General features: G+C 53.1%; 1 protein-coding gene across 2 annotated transcripts in view; it reads right to left on the reverse strand.

Annotated features, from left to right (window-relative positions):
• Window positions 1-17,642, reverse strand: part of LOC121329166 (chromodomain-helicase-DNA-binding protein 5-like) — a 28,868-nt gene extending 11,226 nt beyond the window's left edge. For both annotated transcript variants that reach the window (XM_041274571.1, XM_041274570.1), the window contains exons 1-21: window positions 17,606-17,642; window positions 16,784-16,902; window positions 16,419-16,645; window positions 16,079-16,194; window positions 14,121-14,247; window positions 11,282-11,448; window positions 10,724-10,942; window positions 10,321-10,524; window positions 9,808-10,019; window positions 7,826-7,957; window positions 7,390-7,483; window positions 6,932-7,123; window positions 5,701-5,901; window positions 5,447-5,584; window positions 5,088-5,209; window positions 4,625-4,798; window positions 2,684-2,825; window positions 1,823-1,954; window positions 1,415-1,532; window positions 940-1,064; window positions 442-688 (exon numbers count right to left, since the gene is read on the reverse strand). In XM_041274571.1, the coding sequence (XP_041130505.1) occupies window positions 442-688; window positions 940-1,064; window positions 1,415-1,532; window positions 1,823-1,954; window positions 2,684-2,825; window positions 4,625-4,798; window positions 5,088-5,209; window positions 5,447-5,584; window positions 5,701-5,901; window positions 6,932-7,123; window positions 7,390-7,483; window positions 7,826-7,957; window positions 9,808-10,019; window positions 10,321-10,524; window positions 10,724-10,942; window positions 11,282-11,448; window positions 14,121-14,247; window positions 16,079-16,194; window positions 16,419-16,645; window positions 16,784-16,878 (3,184 nt within the window). In that variant the 5' untranslated portion in view covers window positions 16,879-16,902; window positions 17,606-17,642. The remainder of the gene's footprint in view (window positions 1-441; window positions 689-939; window positions 1,065-1,414; window positions 1,533-1,822; window positions 1,955-2,683; window positions 2,826-4,624; window positions 4,799-5,087; window positions 5,210-5,446; window positions 5,585-5,700; window positions 5,902-6,931; window positions 7,124-7,389; window positions 7,484-7,825; window positions 7,958-9,807; window positions 10,020-10,320; window positions 10,525-10,723; window positions 10,943-11,281; window positions 11,449-14,120; window positions 14,248-16,078; window positions 16,195-16,418; window positions 16,646-16,783; window positions 16,903-17,605) is intronic.
• Between the last annotated feature and the right edge of the window lie 5,794 nt (window positions 17,643-23,436).

Below are 23,436 nucleotides of genomic sequence, written 5' to 3' on the forward strand. Positions count from 1 at the left end.
GTGTGGTGTCACTTGTCAATCAGTAGTGTGTGTGTGTGTGTGTGTGTGTGTGTGTTAGTCACTCAGCCACACATGTGAGTCAGTGATCGAGTCAGTGACACAGTGGTGTGTTTGCGTGAGAATCATGTGTGTGTGTCCCAGTGAGTCACTCAGTGGATGTGTGAGAAGTGTGTGCAGTGTGTGTGTGTGTGTGTGTGTGTGAATCAGTCAGTCAGTGTGTCACGTTGTGTGTTGTGTGAATCAGTGAGTTGTGTGTGTGTGTGAATCAGTGAGTGTGTGTGTGTGTGTGTGTGTGTGTGTGTCAGTGAGTGTGCGTGTGTGTGTGTGTGAATCAGTGAGTCAGTGTGTGTGTGTGTGTGTGTGTGTGTGAATCAGTGAGTCAGTGTGTGTGCGTGTGTGTGTGTGTGTGAATCAGTGAGTCATTGTGTGTGCGTGTGTTACCGTTGGTCCGGGCTCCCTCCACGTCATCCTTGAACAGCTCCTCTGTGCCGAACTTGAGGATGTCATCAAGCTCCTGCTTGGACATGGAGCCGGTCTTGGAGCCCAGGCCGGGCCGCACCACCAGGTGGGTGAGCATCATCTTGCGCTTGGCCACCTGCGTGATGCGCTCCTCCACCGAGGCCCGCGTCACGAAGCGGTAGATCATCACCTTCTTGTTCTGCCCGATCCGGTGAGCTCGGCTGAACGCCTGCCATGGAGACGCACACGCACACACAGACCACGGGCTAGTCAGACACAGTAAACGCTCCTTCGTAACACACTGGGTAAAGCACCTGCTTGTAATTCCACCACCCGATTCACACACCAACACATTATATCAACTACTTCGATCAATGCATTAGCGAGGGGCCCCTTGTACACTATAGTTCACTGTCAACATAGTCTGATGGGGAATTACGGAATGGTGAAATAAGCCCAGAACACAGCAAGGGGGTTCACCTGGATGTCGTTGTGGGGGTTCCAGTCAGAGTCGTAGATGATGACCGTGTCAGCCGTCGCCAGGTTGATGCCCAGCCCCCCCGCCCGCGTGGAGAGCAGGAAGCAGAACTGCTGAGCGCCAGGAGCTGCACGGCACACCAGACAAGAGGGGAGACAAGAGGGTGCTGACATCATGTGGAACACTCGGGTACTGCATGCCCAACAACACAGCGCCTAAACACCTGCTCATTGGCCATGTGTCTATTTTTTACCACTTTCAAATAAATTAAATTTGTTTAATTATGAATTTTACAGGGTTGAATTTGCAACAAATGATCACTGGTAGACCCCTGTATTTTTCTCTAGGAAGCTCAAAGGGGCCAGGCACTAATGGCAGAAACCAATGGCAAGCGGACTCTCCCCGCCTGGGACCTTGCAGAGAAAGTGACTCTCAAGCTGTGTGGAAAGCCGCTCCGCTTCCCAGAGCTGCTCTTACCGTTGAAGCGATCGATGGCTTCCTGCCGCAGCCCCCCCGTGATCCCCCCGTCGATCCTCTCGTACTTGTACCCCTCGTACTCCAGGAAGTCCTCCAGCAGGTCCAGCATCTTCGTCATCTGCAAGGCAAGCGCAGTGAAGGACAGGGCAGAGTTTACACCGGAGCTTCAGCTCAGCACCAGCTCCTTTCCAGCTGCTATCAGAAAGTCTACAGACTCAGGTGGGACGGGCGCGATCTGTTCCGAGCCGGTTCGCCACAGTCGTTTCAATAACATCCCTAGAGAAGGGGAGGACTGGGTGCAGCAGGGCTAACGGGAGCTTCCCTTTTATTTCTGGTTGGATACAGGCAGGGTGCTGCTGTCTGGCTCTGCAGGTTGCAATGGCAGTGATGCTGGTAGAAGCTACTCGCCTGTGAGAAGATGAGAACTCTGTGTCCTCCGTCCTTCAGCTTCCTCAGCATGGTCTGCAGCAGCGTGAGTTTCCCTGAGGACCTGACCAGCGAGTTCCCATCGTAGGAGCCATTGGGCAGCACTGGAGCCTCCTGCATACAAACAGCACAGCAGCGTCACAAAGCCCCTACAGCACCAACGTCATGCAAGCTGTGTTCTGTCAGCCTACCACAAACCTTTTCAAAAACACACCACTACTGATTCAGCATAGCCAGTCTAAACCAGTACAGTGACTACAGCTTACCATGCTTTTCAAGGGTTTTTTCCCCCATTTGCTTTACCGTACCTCTCTGTGCTTTACAATGCTTCCCTATGCTTTACCAGACCTCTGTGTTTTACAATGCTTCCCTATGCTTTACCAGACCTCTCTGTGCTTTACAATGCTTCCCTGTGCTTTACCAGACCTCTCTGTGCTTTACAATGCTTCCCTATGCTTTACCAGACCTCTGTGCTTTACAATGCTTCCCTATGCTTTACCAGACCTCTCTGTGCTTTACAATGCTTCCCTATGCTTTACCAGACCTCTCTGTGCTTTACAATGCTTCCCTATGCTTTACCAGACCTCTGTGCTTTACAATGCTTCCCTATGCTTTACCAGACCTCTCTGTGCTTTACAATGCTTCCCTATGCTTTACCAGACCTCTGTGCTTTACAATGCTTCCCTATGCTTTACCAGACCTCTGTGCTTTAAAATGCTTCCCTATGCTTTACCAGACCTCACTGTGATTTACAATGCTTGCCTATGCTTTAGCTCTGCTCTAATACACTTTGCTATGCTTGCAGTTCAGGCAGGGAGCTGTAGCAGTGGAGGGGTCTCGTACCACAGCAGCGACGGGGAACAGGTAGGGGTGGTTGCAGCACTTCTTCAGGTCCATCATGATGTTGAGGAGAGACACCTGGTTCCCGCCCCCTTTCGAGTTCAGAGCCTCGAAGTTCCGCGTCAGGATGAACTTGTAGTACTTCCTGTGGGTCACAGAGTCCCCAAGTGAGAAACACAGAACAGCAGGGCTGCAGGCTGCTTCATACTTCAGACAAGAGGCTAGAGATCAGACTGGAGAGACTAGAGATCAGACTGGAGAGACTAGAGCTCAGACAAGAGGCTAGAGATCAGACTGGAGAGACTAGCGCTCAGACAAGAGGCTAGAGATCAGACTGGAGAGACTAGAGATCAGACTGGAGAGACTAGAGATCAGACTGGAGAGAACAGAGCTCAGACAAGAGGCTAGAGATCAGATTGGAGAGACTAGAGATCAGACTGGAGAGACTAGAGATCAGACTGGAGAGGCTAGAGATCAGACTGGAGAGACTAGAGATCAGATTGGAGAGACTAGAGCTCAGATAAGAGGCTAGAGATCAGACTGGAGAGACTAGAGATCAGACTGGAGAGACTAGAGATCAGACTGGAGAGACTAGAGATCAGACTGGAGAGACTAGAGCTCAGACAAGAGGCTAGAGATCAGATTGGAGAGACTAGAGATCAGACTGGAGAGACTAGAGATCAGACTGGAGAGACTAGAGATCAGACTGGAGAGGCTAGAGATCAGATTGGAGAGACTAGAGATCAGATTGGAGAGACTAGAGATCAGACTGGAGAGACTAGAGCTCAGACTTGAGAGGCTAGAGATCAGATTGGAGAGACTAGAGATCAGACTGGAGAGACTAGAGATCAGACTGGAGAGGCTAGAGATCAGACTGGAGAGGCTAGAGATCAGACTGGAGAGACTAGAGATCAGACTGGAGAGACTAGAGCTCAGACAAGAGGCTAGAGATCAGACTGGAGAGACTAGCGCTCAGACAAGAGGCTAGAGATCAGACTGGAGAGACTAGAGATCAGACTGGAGAGACTAGAGATCAGACTGGAGAGACTAGAGATCAGACTGGAGAGAACAGAGCTCAGACAAAAGGCTAGAGATCAGATTGGAGAGACTAGAGATCAGACTGGAGAGACTAGAGCTCAGACTGGAGAGGCTAGAGATCAGACTGGAGAGACTAGAGATCAGATTGGAGAGACTAGAGCTCAGACAAGAGGCTAGAGATCAGACTGGAGAGACTAGAGATCAGACTGGAGAGACTAGAGATCAGACTGGAGAGACTAGAGATCAGACTGGAGAGAACAGAGCTCAGACAAAAGGCTAGAGATCAGATTTGAGAGACTAGAGATCAGACTGGAGAGACTAGAGATCAGACTGGAGAGAACAGAGCTCAGACAAAAGGCTAGAGATCAGATTGGAGAGACTAGAGATCAGACTGGAGAGACTAGAGCTCAGATAAGAGGCTAGAGATCAGATTGGAGAGACTAGAGATCAGACTGGAGAGACTAGAGATCAGACTGGAGAGGCTAGAGATCAGACTGGAGAGGCTAGAGATCAGACTGGAGAGGCTAGAGATCAGACTGGAGAGACTAGAGATCAGACTGGAGAGACTAGAGATCAGACAAGAGGCTAGAGCTCAGACTGGAGAGACTAGAGATCAGACAAGAGGCTAGAGCTCAGACTGGAGAAGCTAGAGTTCAGATAAGAGGCTAGAGCTCAGACTGGAGAGGCATGAACCAGCCCATTGACTCCCATTGCATAGCAGGCTGATCCAAGCCTGGTTTCACTATGAGTTTAATCAGACACACCCGAGCTTGTTTCCCACACACTGTGGCTATGTAGCTCATATTAAAACCTGGACTGGGTGAAAGTGCTCTGCAATATGAGCCTTATTTCCATGTCTATAATGTAGTGAATGGGCCTCTGTCTCTCCCCCTGGTTCACACTCACTTCTGCATGGGGCTCAGCTCCACGCGCACGATCAGCTCTGTCTTGGACGGCATGTTCTTGAAGACGTCGGCCTTCAGCCTCCTCAGCATGTGGGGCCCCAGCAGGTCGTGCAGCTTCTTGATCTGGTCCTCCTTCGAGATGTCAGCAAACTCCTCCAGGAATCCGTCCAGGTTACTGCAGCGGAGGGGAGAACACCCACAACCTCAGAAACACTCATCTCACGATCAGTTAGAAATCATTTGGCCCGGATTTAGCGGTTTCAGGAAATAAAAGAATTATTTCGTCTGAAACGGAAATTGAAGTACCGGGAGACGTTTTGTGTCTGTTAAGTGCGACGTCCTAAATGCAGTCGTCACAGACTCGTCAGAGCTTTGCAAGACTGGACTGGCCAGTATCCCAGCTCTCTGTGCCTGCTGCCCTGCATGGCTTGGAGCCCTGTTTGAAGTGACCGCGGCTGGCTTACTTGAACCTCTCGGGGGTGAGGAAGTTGAGCAGGTGGAAGAGCTCCTCCAGGTTATTCTGCAGGGGGGTTCCTGTCAGCAGCAGCTTGTAGTAGATCTTGTAGCCATTCAGCACTCGAAAGAACTGCGGAGAGACGACAGGAGAGAGCAGCGCTAACTAGCCAGCTTTACATGTGTTTTGGGCTAGTGCAGGAGCCTGGCCGGGGTTAATACAACAAACCTAAAACATTGAGCAGCTCAGTAAAAATGGGTAAGAAAAAAAGTCGCCTCCTTTTCACTGACATGCAGCTCTCGCAGGAGCCAGGTTTAAGATCAGATGAAAGTGTCATTCTTTGGTTTGCACGCGTGCACAGACACCTGCCTTTGACTGGTTGTTCTTGAGGCGGTGAGCCTCGTCCACCACCAGGCAGGCCCACTCGATGGAGCCCAGGATGGCCTGGTCGATGGTGATCAGCTCGTAGGAGGTCAGCAGCACGTGGAACTTGATCTGAGTGTCCTTCTGCAGGGAGGCAAGAGCAACAATGAGACCCGCGAGAGGCACGAGGCAGCAGGAGGAGCTGCAGACTCCAGCCCTTCGAAGAGTCTACCACTGCAAAGCCCCCGTGGCTCTCCTACCTTCATGCGAAAGACCTTGCGGCCCATCTTGACAGGGGTCTCTTCGAAGGAGAACTCGTTCTCGCGGATGACCGCGCGGCTGTCCTTGTCCCCGGTGTAGGTGACCACGTAGAAGTCCGGAGCCCACATCTCGAACTCGCGCTCCCAGTTAATGATGGTGGACAGCGGGGCGCTGACCAGGTACGGCCCCTTGGAGTGTCCCTGAGCGACAAATCAAACAGTTAATAAGTCGCGGGCAGGGTGACCGCTATTGCAGTCTGGACTAGAGCTTCTGGTTGCTGAAACTGTGCAAAATGAGAGACTCTACACACACAACATATTTACTTATTATGAATCGCAAAAACTAAGACTGCACTCATGAACTGCTATTGCACAGAAAAAGTAGTTTTTTGTCACGTTTAGTTCAATGCATTGAATGACATCTGTGCTCAGGTTTAAGATGTACTGCAATTAAGGCAGATCCCCAACAGTGATTTGGTTGGCATCTCATGCATGATCTATAATGCTGATTGCCTTAACTATCACTGAAAGCGATCCTGAGTTATTCTAAATGTGCAAGTAAGTGGCTTAACCCCTTCCTGAGTGATGAGAATGTGTTGGAGTCCAAAACCGCTTGCAATACCATAAACGGGCATAGTTGCAACAACGACATTTGAAGCTGTAGGCTTCTCAAAGTTTTCTCCCTCTCAGATTAGCAGTGTCCATACCATCCGAATAAAAGTTTACCACAGTATTGCAGTTTCACCATGCTTTCACTGTGCTTTATCACACTCTGCTGTGCTCTAACCCTGGTAAACATTTACAAGGGTTTGAGAGCGAGAACCTGCTGGATCCCACTGCAAGCCCAGAGCCACAGTCTGGTTAGATCCCACTGCAAGCCCACAGCCACAGAGTCTGCTGGATCCCATTGCAAGCCCAGAGCCACAGTCTGGCTGGATCCCACTGCAAGCCCACAGCCACAGAGTCTGCTGGATCCCATTGCAAGCCCAGAGCCACAGTCTGGCTGGATCCCACTGCAAGCCCACAGCCACAGAGTCTGGCTGGATCCCACTGCAAGCCCAGAGCCACAGAATCTGGCTGGATCCCATTGCAAGCCCACAGCCACAGAGTCTGGCTGGATCCCATTGCAAGCCCGGAGCCACAGAGTCTGGCTGGATCCCATTGCAAGCCCGGAGCCACAGAGTCTGGTTCTGGGCTGGGGCACCGAGGCCCAGCCGAGAGCGCTGCCCACCTCCCTGTAGAGCGAGTAGAGGAAGACGATGGTCTGGACGGTCTTGCCCAGCCCCATCTCGTCTGCCAGGATGGTGTCGGTGCCCTGCGCCCAGGAGAAGCGCAGCCAGTTGAGCCCCTCCAGCTGGTAGGGGTGCAGGCTGCCCCCCGTCGAGTCGATGTACCATGGCTGCTTGTCAAACTTGATTGTGGGCTGAAAGACAGAAGCAGGAGGAGAAGCTTGAAGAGCTCCAGAATGCACAGCCTGCACTGTTAACAACAACACTGAAACACCTTTGTTAAAACGCTCGGAACGTAACTAAGAATCTCTATCAATGCTTTCAAGGACTATACAGCATTTGGAATCGAAGTCTACATCAATGACTGTAAAGCATGTTTTTTTAATGTAACCCTTTTTTTACGCCCAGCTTCACTGCATCCCCTGATTATCGTGTAGCTGAAGTTGGGCTGCTCACTCACGTCCACATTGGGGATCTCCGGGGGCTTATCGTCCTTCATCTTCCTCCATTTCTTGATTCCCGGGGGTCGGATATCCTCTCCCAGCATCAGGTCCCTGTAGAGCCCGGAGCGCACACAGGGAGAGATCAGCTCCCACGCCACAACCCTCAGGGACTACTCATTAACTCATCTGCTTTACTGTGACCTGTTCTGCAACACAATTCTTCGGAGTGGATATCACTGCAATAGATCTGGTCAAAGCGCCCTTAACACAGAAAAATATCAACGCAATACGAAATAAAAAATAAAGAAATCTACAACAATATTTGAGTAAACTGCAACAACGACTCGGAAAAGATTGCAAAAAAAAAAAAACCCAGGTAAAATCCAGTAAAATCCAGTAAAGTCACTCAATGGCATGGAAGGCGGGCGCGCGCGTGTGTAAACGACGTCTCACCTGTGGTTCCAGTAGGCTTGTTTGAAATGGTTGTATTCTGGAATGTCAAAGTTGTCAATCTCCCAGGTGCACTGGTCGTAAGGCAAGTCCCTCCACTTGATCAGGTAGTGGACGTCTCCATTGCTATCGAAGCTGCACAATGACAAACAAACAAGACAGGCTGGACTACTTAGCGACAAGCCTGCGCCTGTAAGGCTGTCCTGGGAACCGGTCCTTCATATTTGAGAGATTTATTGCATGTTGATGTCGTCGGGCGCTGGGCTGTTGGCTTTTCAGCAGCTCGATGCGTACCGTTGGGAGGTTCCCTGAATGCTCCTGCTCTTTGGAACTCACTGTCACTATGTGTGAGAGGCTGAAATCTACACTTGAGACACACCTGTTTTCCTTGGCTTGTGGCAATCAACTGTTTTTTTTTTAATATAACTTAGAATGGATGTTTCACATGAATTGATATATTGTAACGGCTTTCGTATTAACTTTTAAAAATGGCTTTCTTTTTTCAGTGCTGTTTCTAATGTATTATCTATTTATTTATTATTCTTTATAGGTAGATGTTATTAACAATTGCTGAAGAATTTTGCACTTTGAGATGTTCTACAGGAAAAGCGGTATACAAAAATAAAACTGGTTGCTATACACTGAGTCTTATTTCCATCCCCTTGCTATACTGCGCACTCTGCAGTCTGTTTTGATGAATTAAACATTTTTTTTTATTTTCTTCAGAGAGACTAGTGTCAAGTCCATCATAATTTAAAGAGTGGGGTTAATAGGATGATCCCTTTTACAAAAGGTCAAAGGAATTAGGCTTGGTGTTCTGTGCAGGGATGGCATCTGTACACAGGGTAAGAGGTACTGGAGTTTTGGCAAATACTTTGCTGTGATTTCTGACATGTGATTTATAAACGAGACGTTGAAACCTAGCCCTAGGGGGACCCCACTGTGATCCGCTAGCGATTCGCACTGGTCGGGTGTCGTTAGGTGCTGTGCAGATGATCTCAGAGTAGAAAAGCTGCAGGCTCTGGATCACGGTCTGGCCGAGCGGAGGAAGCTGCTTGGCAGGGCCCTGCTATTACAGAGCGTGTCGGATCAGTCTGGATGAGAGACAGAGCTGTGAGGAGCTGCTGTATCTCTCTGGATTAGTGTCAGTGCTTGAGGTGGAGGCTTGGCACAGCGACCACAGACTCCCAGCAATAAATCCAACTGCACTTCAGCACAGAATCCCATTCAAAAAGAGCACGTGTGCAACACAGCTCAAACTCAAACTGAACCCAATCATGTTCTGTAAATGCATGCCCCATTCCTAAATGTATTCCCAAATTTTACCCTATGGGCAAATCGCAGGGAAACTGCCCCAGTGTGGGTTAGAAAGATTGGATCAGCTCGCCCCCCAGTCCCATTTCCACTCCCCCTCCCCCTCTCACCTCTCCCTCTCCCCTTCCCTCCTCCCCTGTGGTTGAAGACCCTGTGAATGATCATCCACTCCATCTCCTTCTCCCTCTCCCATCCCCCCCACCTCCGAGGGCAGTGTAGAGGACCTGTGGTTGAAGACCGGTGAATGTCTACCACTTCCTTCTCCCCCACCACTCCGCACCCTCCTCCCCCCAGGCAGACCGGGGGACCGGAACCTGTGGTGTGAAGACCCTGTGAATATCACTCCACTCCACTCCATCTCCTTCTACCCTCGCCCTTCCACCCCCGTCAAGCAGGTAGTGTATGAAGACCTGACGTTGAAGACCCTGTGAATGATCATGCACTCCATCTCCTCCCCCCTCTGGGACCCTACCTAAGTAGCCCCCCTGACCTGTGGTTGAAGACCCTGTGAGGGGATCATCCACTCCATCTTCCTCACCCCCCTCTTCCCCCAGGTCCCCCCTGACCTGGTGGTTGGGGACCCTGGTGAATGATCATCCACTTACCAGTAGGTCCATCCCCTCTCCCTCTCACCTCTCCCTCTCCCTTCCCTCTCCCCTCCCCCCCCCGACCTGTGGTTGAAGACCCTGTGAATGATCATCCACTCTGGTTTGATCCCGTAGCGGTAGAAGCGCTCCTCCATGAGGGCATACTGGGGGTCCTTGCTCTTGCGTTTCTCGCTCTTCATCTCCTCGTTGTCCGAGCCGTAGTCGTAAGGGGGGGGCTCGTCCATGTCGTTCTTGCGCTGGTAGTTGCGGTACATCACCGTGTGGTACAGCTCCAGCTGAGAGGGAGGGGCAGCAGACAGAGGAACATTAGCAAGGGCGCAGGTGATACAACTGAAACGCATTCCCTGCAATTCCTGCACAAGCATTCCGGGATGATTACTGATTTCAGAGTTGAAAATCTGTTAAGATTTATCTCCTAAAAAATATATATATATAAGTTCCTCAATCGTGTTTATTGAAAGAACTTCAGTTTAGAGAAAATGCATTTCCTTGAAATTTAAATGAACAATGTGGCGAGCAAAGCCTTTAAACTCCAGGTGTGATGGTTCTGCGGTCCTGGCTGGAGCTGGCACTCACCTGCAGCTCGCTGACCCACGAGCAGTGCCAGTAGGACAGCCCGGCCCACTTGACATACAGCTCCCTCTCAGGGTGCCCCTTCAGGGGGGGCCGGGGCGCCCTGGGGTCCGCAGATCCAAAGCCTGGGGGGCACTCCGGGGGCAGGGGGGGCTCCCCCCATACCCAGTGCAGGATCCGCTGTACCTTGCCTTTCAGGGGCGGGCACTGGAAACCAAATGGAAGACAGGCAACGTGACTTTGTGTTCGAGTGGATGCAGGCAGCGCGCATGTGACTGGATAGCGGGATATCAGTGCTTAAACAGCCCAGGGTGAAGACCTGACGACACTGGTGTGTTTTTATTGCCTTGGAACACGCCCATGCGCAGGTTAAACCGTGTTACTGGAGGACGGCTGCATCACTCACCATGCATCGTGGGCAGAGCCACTCCCCGTTGGGTATCTCTGGCAGGGGCGGGTTGAGGCAGTGGATGTGGTAGGAGGAGGGGCAGGTGTCACAGCACAGCAGCTCCCCCCCATCCTTGCACACCCGGCAGAACTCCAAGTGGTCGTCCTCTTCCTCCTCCCCCACCTCCTCCTCTTCCTCCTCTTCCTCCTTGGGCTCCCACTGGATCCCTTCCTTCTCCTGCCGGCACACAGCCTGCTGTTAGACACCTTGCAGAAGGAACCAAACCACGCTTTGGTTCCTAGTGCACACAAAGGCAGTGCTCTCCTAGTGAATCAAATTTTAGACCAATCTGGGTTAACTTATCGTTTTATAGTTTATTATAATTAAAAATGAACCCTGTGAAAAGAAGAGAAGGTTTGTCAGGAGGAAGATATGGGTTCAAAACGATCGGAGACCAGAACTCAAGCGTTCCCATGAAATATCTTGAAGGAAACCTTGACGAGAGGGTACACTTTGCTAACATGCTAATCAGCTCAATCCGGTTCAATGAGACCCCTTGACTGGAGGTTTGCTTACGCAGTGCGGGCAGCTCCACTTCCCCTCTGGAGCCTTCTCCAGCTCGGGATCCAGGCACACCAGGTGGTAGGCTCGAGGACAGGTGTCACACAAGATGATCTCTCCGCCCTGCTGGCACACCTCGCAGTAGTCCTGGTGATCCGTTTCGTAACCGTCCCCTTCTTCAACTCGAAAAAACACAGAGCAGACATGCAATCACCACAGCTCACAGAGACCAGACCCTCAAACACAGAGCAGACATGCAATCACCACAGCTCACAGAGACCAGACCCTCAAACACAGAGCAGACATGCAATCACCACAGCTCACAGAGACCAGACCCTCAAACACAGAGCAGACATGCAATCACCACAGCTCACAGAGACCAGACCCTCAAACACAGAGCAGACATGCAATCACCACAGCTCACAGAGACCAGACCCTCAAACACAGAGCAGACATGCAATCACCACAGCTCACAGAGACCAGACCCTCAAACACAGAGCAGACATGCAATCACCACAGCTCACAGAGACCAGACCCTCAAACACAGAGCAGACATGCAATCACCACAGCTCACAGAGACCAGACCCTCAAACACAGAGCAGACATGCAATCACCACAGCTCACAGAGACCAGACCCTCAAACACAGAGCAGACATGCAATCACCACAGCTCACAGAGACCAGACCCTCAAACACAGAGCAGACATGCAATCACCACAGCTCACAGAGACCAGACCCTCAAACACAGAGCAGACATGCAATCACCACAGCTCACAGAGACCAGACCCTCAAACACAGAGCAGACATGCAATCACCACAGCTCACAGAGACCAGACCCTCAAACACAGAGCAGACATGCAATCACCACAGCTCACAGAGACCAGACCCTCAAACACAGAGCAGACATGCAATCACCACAGCTCACAGAGACCAGACCCTCAAACACAGAGCAGACATGCAATCACCACAGCTCACAGAGACCAGACCCTCAAACACAGAGCAGACATGCAATCACCACAGCTCACAGAGACCAGACCCTCAAACACAGAGCAGACATGCAATCACCACAGCTCACAGAGACCAGACCCTCAAACACAGAGCAGACATGCAATCACCACAGCTCACAGAGACCAGACCCTCAAACACAGAGCAGACATGCAATCACCACAGCTCACAGAGACCAGACCCTCAAACACAGAGCAGACATGCAATCACCACAGCTCACAGAGACCAGACCCTCAAACACAGAGCAGACATGCAATCACCACAGCTCACAGAGACCAGACCCTCAAACACAGAGCAGACATGCAATCACCACAGCTCACAGAGACCAGACCCTCAAACACAGAGCAGACATGCAATCACCACAGCTCACAGAGACCAGACCCTCAAACACAGAGCAGACATGCAATCACCACAGCTCACAGAGACCAGACCCTCAAACACAGAGCAGACATGCAATCACCACAGCTCACAGAGACCAGACCCTCAAACACAGAGCAGACATGCAATCACCACAGCTCACAGAGACCAGACCCTCAAACACAGAGCAGACATGCAATCACCACAGCTCACAGAGACCAGACCCTCAAACACAGAGCAGACATGCAATCACCACAGCTCACAGAGACCAGACCCTCAAACACAGAGCAGACATGCAATCACCACAGCTCACAGAGACCAGACCCTCAAACACAGAGCAGACATGCAATCACCACAGCTCACAGAGACCAGACCCTCAAACACAGAGCAGACATGCAATCACCACAGCTCACAGAGACCAGACCCTCAAACACAGAGCAGACATGCAATCACCACAGCTCACAGAGACCAGACCCTCAAACACAGAGCAGACATGCAATCACCACAGCTCACAGAGACCAGACCCTCAAACACAGAGCAGACATGCAATCACCACAGCTCACAGAGACCAGACCCTCAAACACAGAGCAGACATGCAATCACCACAGCTCACAGAGACCAGACCCTCAAACACAGAGCAGACATGCAATCACCACAGCTCACAGAGACCAGACCCTCAAACACAGAGCAGACATGCAATCACCACAGCTCACAGAGACCAGACCCTCAAACACAGAGCAGACATGCAATCAGCACAGTGCAGAGACCCTCAAACACAGAGCAGACATGCAATCAGCACAGTGCAGAGACCCTCAAACACAGAGCAGACATGCAATCAGCACAGCTCACAGAGACCAGACCCTCAAACACAGAGCAGACATGCAATCACCACAGCTCACAGACCAGACCCTCAAACACAGAGCAGACATGCAATCACCACAGCTCACAGAGACCAGACCCTCAAACACAGAGCAGACATGCAATCACCACAGCTCACAGAGACCAGACCCTCAAACACAGAGCAGACATGCAATCACCACAGCTCACAGAGACCAGACCCTCAAACACAGAGCAGACATGCAATCACCACAGCTCACAGAGACCAGACCCTCAAACACAGAGCAGACATGCAATCACCACAGCTCACAGAGACCAGACCCTCAAACACAGAGCAGACATGCAATCAGCACAGTGCAGAGACCCTCAAACACAGAGCAGACATGCAATCAGCACAGTGCAGAGACCAGACCCTCAAACACAGAGCAGACATGCAATCACCACAGCTCACAGAGACCAGACCCTCAAACACAGAACAGACATGCAATCAGCACAGTGCAGAGACCCTCAAACACAGAGCAGACATGCAATCAGTACAGTGCAGAGACCCTCAAACACAGAGCAGACATGCAATCAGCACAGCTCACAGAGACCAGACCCTCAAACAGTTGCTGACACTGACTCTCTAAGCGCATGTTAAAAAGCCCCAGTCTTACTCTTCTTCTTTTTCTGCTGGCCCCTGCGCCCCTTCCTCTTCTGCTGCAGGGAAGCCTCGGAGCGCACCGAGGCGCTGTGGATGCTGCCCTCGTCGAAATCAGACTCCTCCCGCTCATCCTCCTCGCTCTGTGGAACACAAGCACTCGGCATTACGGGGCTTGCACTGCAGGGGAGTGACGGGGAGAGAGAGGGCGAAGAGAAGGGGACAGAGGGGGTGAGTGAGGGGGTAGTGATGGTGAGAGAGGAAAGAGAGGGGGAGAGGGGGTGAGTGAGGGGGTAGCGAGGGGAGAGCGAGGGGGAGAACTCCCCCCTCTCTCTCCTCCCAAGGATCTCCCCCCTCGCTCCCCCCTCGTTCCCCTCTCCTGCCCCCCCCCTCCCCTCACTCCCCCCCATCACTCCCCCAGGGGCGAGCCCCTCTCCTCCCCCTCTCCGCGCCCCCCCGGCTCGGTTCCCCTCTCGACTCCCCCCCCTCGCTCCCCTCTCACTCCCCCCTCACTTCCTCTCTCTCCCCCGTCGCTCCCCTCTCACTCCCCCCTCACTCCCCCCCTCTCTCCTCCCCCCCTCACGCTGCCCCTCTCTCCCCCCGCTCGCTCCCGCTCACTCCTCCCCGCTCAGGGGGTAGCGAGGCGAGAGTCCTGGGGAGCGACTCCCCCCTCGCTCCCCTCCTCACGCCCCCCCTCGCTCCCCCCTCCCCCCCCTCACTTCCCCATCTCTTCCCCCCCCTCGCTCCCCTCGCACTCCCCTCTCACTTCCTCTCTCCCCCCCTCGCTCCCCTCTCACTCCCCCTCACACTCCCCCCCTCCCCTCCCCCTCTCCTCTCCCCCCTCGCTCCCCCCTCCCCACTCCTCTCCCTCCCTCTCCCCCCTCGCCGCTCCCCTCTTCACTCCCCCCTCGCTCCCCCCTCGGACTTCCTCCGAGGGGGGAGTGAACGCCCCCCTCTCTCGCTCCCCTCTCTCCCCCTCGCGCCCCCCTCTCCTCTCCCCCCCTCGCTCCCCTCTCACTCCCCCCTCGCTCCCCCTCTCACTCCCCCCCCTCACTTCCGCCTCTGGAGAGGGGAGTCGCTCCCCCCCTACCTCCCCCACCCTCCCTTCTCTCTCCCCCACCTCCACTCTCCTCTCTCACTCCCCCCCACGCTCCCCTCTCACTCCCCCCTCACTTCCTCTCCCCCCCACTCCCTCTCCCACCTCCCCCCTCCTTCTCCCCCACCCTCGAGGGGGGAGCGCACCCCCCCCTCGCTCCCCCTCGCCTCTCCCCTCCTGCTCCCCCTCGCTCCCCCTCCTCCCCCCCGCTCCCCGGGGGACCCCCCCCACGCTCCCCTCTCACTCCCCCCTCCCTCCTCCTCCCCCTCCCACGCCCCCCGCTCTTCCTCCCCCCACCTGCTCCCCCCCTCTCAGCCCCCCACTCTCCCCCCTCGCTCCCCCCTCACTACCCCCCTCGCCCCCCCCCTCGCTCCCCCTCCCTCGCCCCCCCCTCGCTCCCTCTCCCTCGCTCCCCCTCTCGCTCCCCCCTCGCTCCCCCCTGACTTCCTCCCCCCACGCTCCCCCTCTCACTCCCCCCTCACTTCCTCTCCCCCCTCCTCGCTCCCCTCTCCTCACTCCCCCTCACTTCTCTCCCCCCCCTCGCTCCCCCTCTCGCCCTCCCCCCCCTCACTCCTCCGCTCCCCCCTCGCTCCCTCCTCTTCCCTCCTCCCTCACTCCCCTCCGCTCCCCCTCTCGCTCCCCCCCCCTCTCTCTCCCCCCTCACTTCCTCTCGCCCCCCTCTCCCCCCTCCGCCCCCCTCACTTCCTCACCCCCCCCTCGCTCCCCCCTCTCCTCCCCCCTCTCCCCCTCACCCCCCCGAACTCCCCCTCTCTCCCTCCCCCCCGCTCCCCTCTCACTCCCCCCGGGAGTGAAGGAGAGGGGGGAGCGAGGGGAGAGTGAGGGGGGAGCGAGGGGGGAGTGAAGGAGCGGTCTCGTACCGAGGAGCCCTTTTTCCGCTTGCTCCCGAACCCACCCAGTCTGATTTTCATCTTCTTGCTCTTGCCTCTCTTTTTGGCTTCCTTGGTGCTTTTACTTTTCTTTCTCACCCCCGGGCCTGGAAGAGAGGGCAGCCAGGAATGAAACTACAAGAACACAACAGCAACGAGGGCATGCAACAAAAACAACAGCTGAAAGACAGAAAGAAGAAGAAAAAAATATAAATCAGGAAGAGAAAGAAAGTCAACACGGAAAGAACAAATAAGTCAGGAAAAGCGCAAAAGAAAAAGAGGCAGAAAACAGGAGGGAACGTGAACCAGGAGCCCGGTGTTTGCAGGTTACCTTTCCCTTCCTTGGTTTTGGCTTTCCTGATTGCTCCAGGCTGCGCGGGCTGAGGGACGGGCGGGGACACAGCCACGGTTTCCACGGCAGCAGCCACGGCTGCGGCGGCGGCAGCAGCAGACAGGCCCTTCAACGGGTTGTTGCTGCTGAACTCGCGCCACTTCGCCCCCAGGACCGTCATCATCTTAGACATAGGGATCTTGGGGTTCTTCTTGGCAATGAGAGGCCTGGGGGGGCAGAGCAGAGGGACTGGGCACTGGAGAGCATGCTTTCACTGTGGGGAAACTATTATAAGGGAGTCCTGGTGTTTAGTTGACCCAATTAACCCTCCCACCATTCCGAACCCTGAACCCTGTGCTTCTCACCTCAGGAACTGGCTGAATGCTTTGTAGTTTGTCAGAGTGTGGTAGTCCTCCTCTGTGAAGCCATAGTCCACGTTCTCCAGCCCCCACTCCTCCATCAGCTGAGCCGAGGACTTGGGCTCCTGAAGGACAGTTTCACAGCGGAGATTAAAAGAAACACGGTCACACCTTTTTATTAATGCACCACTTTTAGTGGGCTCAGAATCTTTTGGCTCTTCAGGATACTGAAACACATCAGATTCTACATCAACAAATGCATTATTGAACTGCTGCTGTGGGTCACATGGTCTGATTGCAGCTAGACCACTGGAGGGAGTTTGAACTACAAGAGGTTTCCTTTCCACTCTTGCGGCTGTCCGAGTAGAAAAGGGCCTGGGAGAATATTGCTAGGCCTGATAAGAGTTTAAGAAATCAAAAAGCACTCCTTTAAGAATTTGGTGAAATACAGTAATGTGCAAATGTATCAGAACACCTCAAGATTTGGCATTTATGGCGCTTTGCACACATGCAAATTATTACATTTCTACAGAAATGAGCTATTCATTTTTTGCTAACTCATCTTGCACGAAGCTAATTCAAAACTAAAAACACAGCTATGCCTGAAAGCACCTTTAATGCTAGAGTTTAGCCTGGCCACCTTTGGCATCAATAAGAGCTGTGTGGCACTGCGTCTGTGTACTTTCTCAAAATCTCTGGTGTCACTGAAGTCGACTTTACTTGAAGCTGCATCCACACACTTTCTTTTGTCAGGCGTGGAGTCCAGTAGCCCACAGGGGTGCTGTAATAAACATGCGCAGTTCTGTATGACAAGACCCCTCCCCTCACCTTGAGCCCCACATCCTCCTCCTCCTCCTCTTCCTCCTCCTCCTCCTCGTCTTTCTTTTTCCGCTTGGTCTTCTTCTCCTTCTTCTCCCTTGGTTTCTTCTTCTTCTTCTTGATGGGGGAGTAGTCACTGCCCTCGCTCTCCGACCTGTCCCCCTGCAGCTCTTTGAGACACACAGGCGCCGCCTCTTCCTCACTACCGCCCCCCTGTGGACACACACACATTCACGCACAGAACAAAAACCCCAGCCTGCTTCACAGCTCTTTAGAAACGTCCAGCGTTTCCTTTGCGTTGGTTTGCCTTGTGCATTGAACACAGTGAATCTGTGAATGGGAGCATTACTATACAACTATGTATATTAGGCTGAACTAAACTAGCTTTTTAATGCGGAGAAGGATTGTCAGGTTGGGAATAAGGCACACTGTGTTGCAGTTTGAATCATTCTAAGTTCAGCACTATTACAATACTGGTACTTGTGATACACACTGTTAATAATAAATGGCTTATGATCATATTCGGCTCGAACTTTGTTGCCGTTCAATCATACCCTGGTGTCGGTGCATGACCCTAATTTTGGTTCCACCACCGAGTACCCCTGAGCAGGCACAAACCTAAAAAATTACACACGAATAGACTTCTTTAAATAGATTCTTTTTTGTCTGTACTTATTGCTGGCCGGATCTCTCCGTAGATAATTTAGTCTTACTTATTTTCGTATGACTACGTATACCTAGTAATGGGACCACAGCCACTTAGTTACTTTTTGAAATGGTGTTTGTGAAACGCTCCAATAAGCTCCAGGCTGTTTAGATAGTGTGTTGTTAATAATAATAATAATAATAATAACAATCATAATAATCTCCGATAATGGCCACGAATCCAGATTCACATTTCGCGACCTTGGGACCTGCATACGAGTCTGCGCACGACCTGAGTCCCATCACTACACTGTCGCGTCCTGGGACATAGCGTCTAAAGTGGCCCCGCCGCACAGAGTCTCCATCCTCAACCTGTTCGACGTCAGGGCCGTCTAAGTGGTCCCATAACACACGAGTACACCAGCGTCCTCAAAACAATGTCGCGTACTGGGAGGCGTCTAAGTGTGCTCGCACGGACATGAAAGCATGTCGTCGTCATGGACGGTCTAAGTGTCCCACGACACGAGTCCATCCTCACATCAAGTCGACGTCTGGGATCGGTCTAAGTTCTCACGACACTAGTTCCATCCGTACACATTGTCGCGTCTTGGAACGGTCGCAAGTCTCGACAGCGCAGACCCTGCCAGATGCACAGAGCTGCTGTGCTCAGGTAGGAGTGTACAGCGCAGACCCTGACAGATTCACAGGGCTGCTGTGCTCAGGTAGGAGTGTACAGCGCAACCCTGCCAGATTCACAGAGCTCTGCTCAGGTAGTTACAGCGCAGACCCTGATTTGCTTTCAGGTAGGAGTGTACAGCGCAGACCCTGCCAGATTCACAGGGCTGCTGTGCTCAGGTAGGATGTGTGCTTAGGGCTGCTGTGCTCAGGTAGGAGTGTACAGCGCAGACCCTGACAGATTCACAGGGCTGCTGTGCTCAGGTATGCCTAAGCTGCTGTGCTCAGGTAGGAGTGTACAGCGCAGACCCTGACAGATTCACAGGGCTGCTGTGCTCAGGTAGGAGAGTACAGCGCAGACCCTGCCAGATTCACAGAGCTGCTGTGCTCAGGTAGGAGTGTACAGCGCAGACCCTGACAGATTCACAGGGCTGCTGTGCTCAGGTAGGAGTGTACAGCGCAGACCCTGCCAGATTCACAGAGCCGCTGTGCTCAGGTAGGAGTGTACAGCGCAGACCCTGACAGATTCACAGGGCTGCTGTGCTCAGGTAGGAGAGTACAGCGCAGACCCTGCCAGATTCACAGAGCCGCTGTGCTCAGGTAGGAGTGTACAGCGCAGACCCTGACAGCAGGGCTGCTGTGCTCAGGTTACAGCGCAGACCCTGCCAGATTCACAGAGCTGCTGTGCTCAGGTAGGAGTGTACAGCGCAGACCCTGCCAGATTCACAGAGCTGCTGTGCTCAGGTAGGAGTGTACAGCGCAGACCCTGACAGATTCACAGGGCTGCTGTGCTCAGGTAGGAGAGTACAGCGCAGACCCTGCCAGATTCACAGAGCCGCTGTGCTCAGGTAGGAGTGTACAGCGCAGACCCTGACAGATTCACAGGGCTGCTGTGCTCAGGTAGGAGTGTACAGCGCAGACCCTGCCAGATTCACAGAGCTGCTGTGCTCAGGTAGGAGTGTACAGCGCAGACCCTGCCAGATTCACAGGGCTGCTGTGCTCAGGTAGGAAAACACTGGAATGTTTGCTGTGCCATGATTCACAGAGCCGCTGTGCTCAGGTAGGAGTGTACAGCTCTGGGCTGCTGTGCTCAGGTAGGAGTGTACAGCGCAGACCCTGCCAGATTCACAGGGCTGCTGTGCTCAGGTAGGAGTGTACAGCGCAGACCCTGCCAGATTCACAGAGCTGCTGTGCTCAGGTAGGAGTGTACAGCGCAGACCCTGCCAGATTCACAGAGCTGCTGTGCTCAGGTAGGAGTGTACAGCGCAGACCCTGCCAGATTCACAGGGCTGCTGTGCAGAGTACAGCGCAGACCCTGCCAGATTCACAGCAACGGCAACAGCAGCAGCAGCAGCAGGAGGAGCCAGGCGAGCACTTTCTCATCAAGCAGCCCATCTGCGTTGCTATGGTTACTGGACTGTACAGTGCCTGGACTTTTCCGCCCCAGCCAATGAGAGCGCAGCATCCAATCAGATGCGTTTGCATAACGAGCTTGTTATGTGGCCAGCCATCGCAGAAAGCGGCTCTACTCTACAGCATGTCTAGACAACAAGTGGGGGGAGGGGGTGGGGGGGGGGCCCGCAGCACCTCATCTCACTCACAATACAATAGAGATGGAAATATGAATCGTTTGAGGGAGTGTGCTGCAGTGCAGACTAAGACAATTAAAATGGAACTCGCTATCTGAATGCACATTGACGAAAGGCATAGAAATTATAGGGTTGTGTTTATCCAGCATTGGCATACCAGTAAGGAAAGCCAATGGCATCACTGGCATTGCCTTTTATACTGAATTATATTCCATCAGGGTTCTGGTGACATTGTAAACCGAGACAGCACACCCCATTGACACTCCAGTTGGTTTATATCCCCCAATGATCACTTTCAGTTTAGCCCGTGAATACAGTACAAAACTGCCCTATTATAACTGTGCTGTTTATGTCCCACTGTGTGAAGCCACATTTTCCACCTGTGTCTCGCCTGCCTTGAAAAACAGGGTCTGTGCAGAAAGGGACGGGATTCACGTTTAACACAGTGCAGCTGGCAATGGCAGGAGTGCATTCCACTGCTTTCTCAAATCTCGCCTGACCACAGGGCTGCCTGCTCTGCTGTACTCCACTCACTGCTTCTGAAAGGGTAGGTGAGGAGTACACTGGAGTCACCAGAGCACGCCACCTACTGGTGCCTTGTGTAATGCATGCTGCTGGCAATCAATTAGCATGCCTTGTGTTCTCGTGCTGAGTTCACCAAAGCAGAATCGCACACACTGTAACTCTGTCACTGATATGCACTGCTGTTCTTTCAAGGCAGGGAAGTGCTTGAGAAGCCAGACACCACCTCGACATTACTGGCTGCTTATTCAAGGTACCGCCCTCATTCGCTTGTATGGAACAATACTGCAAGTGGCTGGTAAAAGCAGGTGGCCACTCACAAGAGATTATTATTGGAAAGATTTAATCTTCTACCACGTTACAATGCAAACAAAAAAAACAAGCCGCTGTTTGCTCTGAGCGTCCAGATGTTGTAAGTTAACACATTTTAAAAGTTCAGCTGTCGGGGGCTGCTTCAGTGAGAAAGGTCAGCTGAATAATACTGTGCGGATTCCCCCTCTGCAGGACTGCACTGCTTCACAGGCCCCTGCAGAAATCCAAGCTTAAATAACCAGCCGCTGACTCGAGCTGCAGGTCAACAGCAAGATTTATTCACTGGAGTGGCAGGAGCAGCGTCCGAGGTGAAGCCGAGGTCAATATTTACCACAGAGTGCAACAGATCTCACTGCTGACAAGCGAGCGAGAGGAATCGATGTGCGTCTCAGTGTGTGCGTGTGTATCTCAGTGTGTGTGCGTCAGCAGAGTCAAACCACGCGCAACACACTGCACTCACAGTTTGTGTGTGTGTGTGTGCTGCGTGTAGTGTCTCAGTCAGTGTGTGTGTGTGTGTGTGCGTGTGTCTCTCAGTGTTTAGGATTTGTGAAAAGTTCTGAATGTTTAACTTATTAAATGTAAACTAATACTAATACTACTCCTGCTACTGATAAGAATACTAATCACGGTAATTGATTATCAGCATCACTGCCGTGGGTTTATGCTATTGAACTGCTTGAAATGACTCTCAGTAAGAGAAGTGTCAGCACATCATCACCTCCTTCTTCCTCTTGCTCAGCTGGGTGGTTTTGCCCTGCTTGGGTTTGCACGGCTTCTTCTTCTTGGGCTGCTGTTTGACGGGGTCGTCCTCTCTGAAGAATCCCTGGAGAGCCGCGAGGGGCACAGGCGCTAGCTCTGCTTCCTCCTCCTCCTCCTCCTCCTCGTCTAGGGGGGGAAACAACAACGGCAGAGAAATGAGCGAGCGGGCCAGGGGCACTGTAGGGGTGCAGCGATACACTGATTTCACAGGACCCCCAGCGAGCAGGCCAGGGGCACTGTAGGGGTGCAGCGATACCTGATCTCACAGGACCCCCAGTGAGCGGGCCAGGGGCACTGTAGGGGTGCAGCAATACACTGATTTCACAGGACCCCCAGCGAGCAGGCCAGGGGCACTGTAGGGGTGCAGCGATACACTGATTTCACAGGACCCCCAGCGAGCAGGCCAGGGGCACTGTAGGGGTGCAGCGATACACTGATTTCACAGGACCCCCAGCGAGCGGGCCAGGGGCACTGTAGGGGTGCAGCGATACACTGATTTCACAGGACCCCCAGCGAGCGGGCCAGGGGCACTGTAGGGGTGCAGCGATACACTGATCTCACAGGACCCCCAGCGAGCAGGCCAGGGGCACTGTAGGGGTGCAGCGATACACTGATCTCACAGGACCCCCAGCGAGCGGGCCAGGGGCACTGTAGGGGTGCAGCAATACACTGATCTCACAGGACCCCCAGCGAGCGGGCCAGGGGCACTGTAGGGGTGCAGCAATATACTGATCTCACAGGACCCCCAGCGAGCGGGCCAGGGGCACTGTAGGGGTGCAGGGATACACTGATCTCACAGGACCCCCAGCGAGCAGGCCAGGGGCACTGTAGGGGTGCAGCAATACACTGATCTCACAGGACCCCCAGCGAGCAGGCCAGGGGCACTGTAGGGGTGCAGCAATACACTGATCTCACAGGACCCCCAGCGAGCTCTTCCACTCTCTGAATGAGGGATGTGCTGCAGCGTAGCTGTCATGCAGTGTCATCATGAACACTGCCGCTGGCGGGGATCGCGCGTCTGCTTCAACACACGGGAAACAGAGCACAGGATCCTTCGTCAGAAGTCAAGGAGTGCTGCAGACTTCTTAAAGGAGCCAATGTAGGTCAGTGATGTAGAAACATCCAGACTGGAAATCGTGGTCTTATTACTAATTCACAAGCCAGACGAGGGGCATGGCTAACACATGCTGCTTCTTGGAGTCTTTCTAATCCCCTTTCTCCCCCAGATCTCATTCCCCTCACAGCGCTGTGCAGAAACTCCGCCAGTAATTACCTTCAAGAAGTCGGAAGTTTTTCAGGTATTAATTAAAAAGAATTAAACGTGTTCACTACTCAACA

This window comes from Polyodon spathula, chromosome 16 (assembly GCF_017654505.1).
Source record: "Polyodon spathula isolate WHYD16114869_AA chromosome 16, ASM1765450v1, whole genome shotgun sequence".
Lineage (NCBI taxonomy): Eukaryota > Metazoa > Chordata > Actinopteri > Acipenseriformes > Polyodontidae > Polyodon > Polyodon spathula.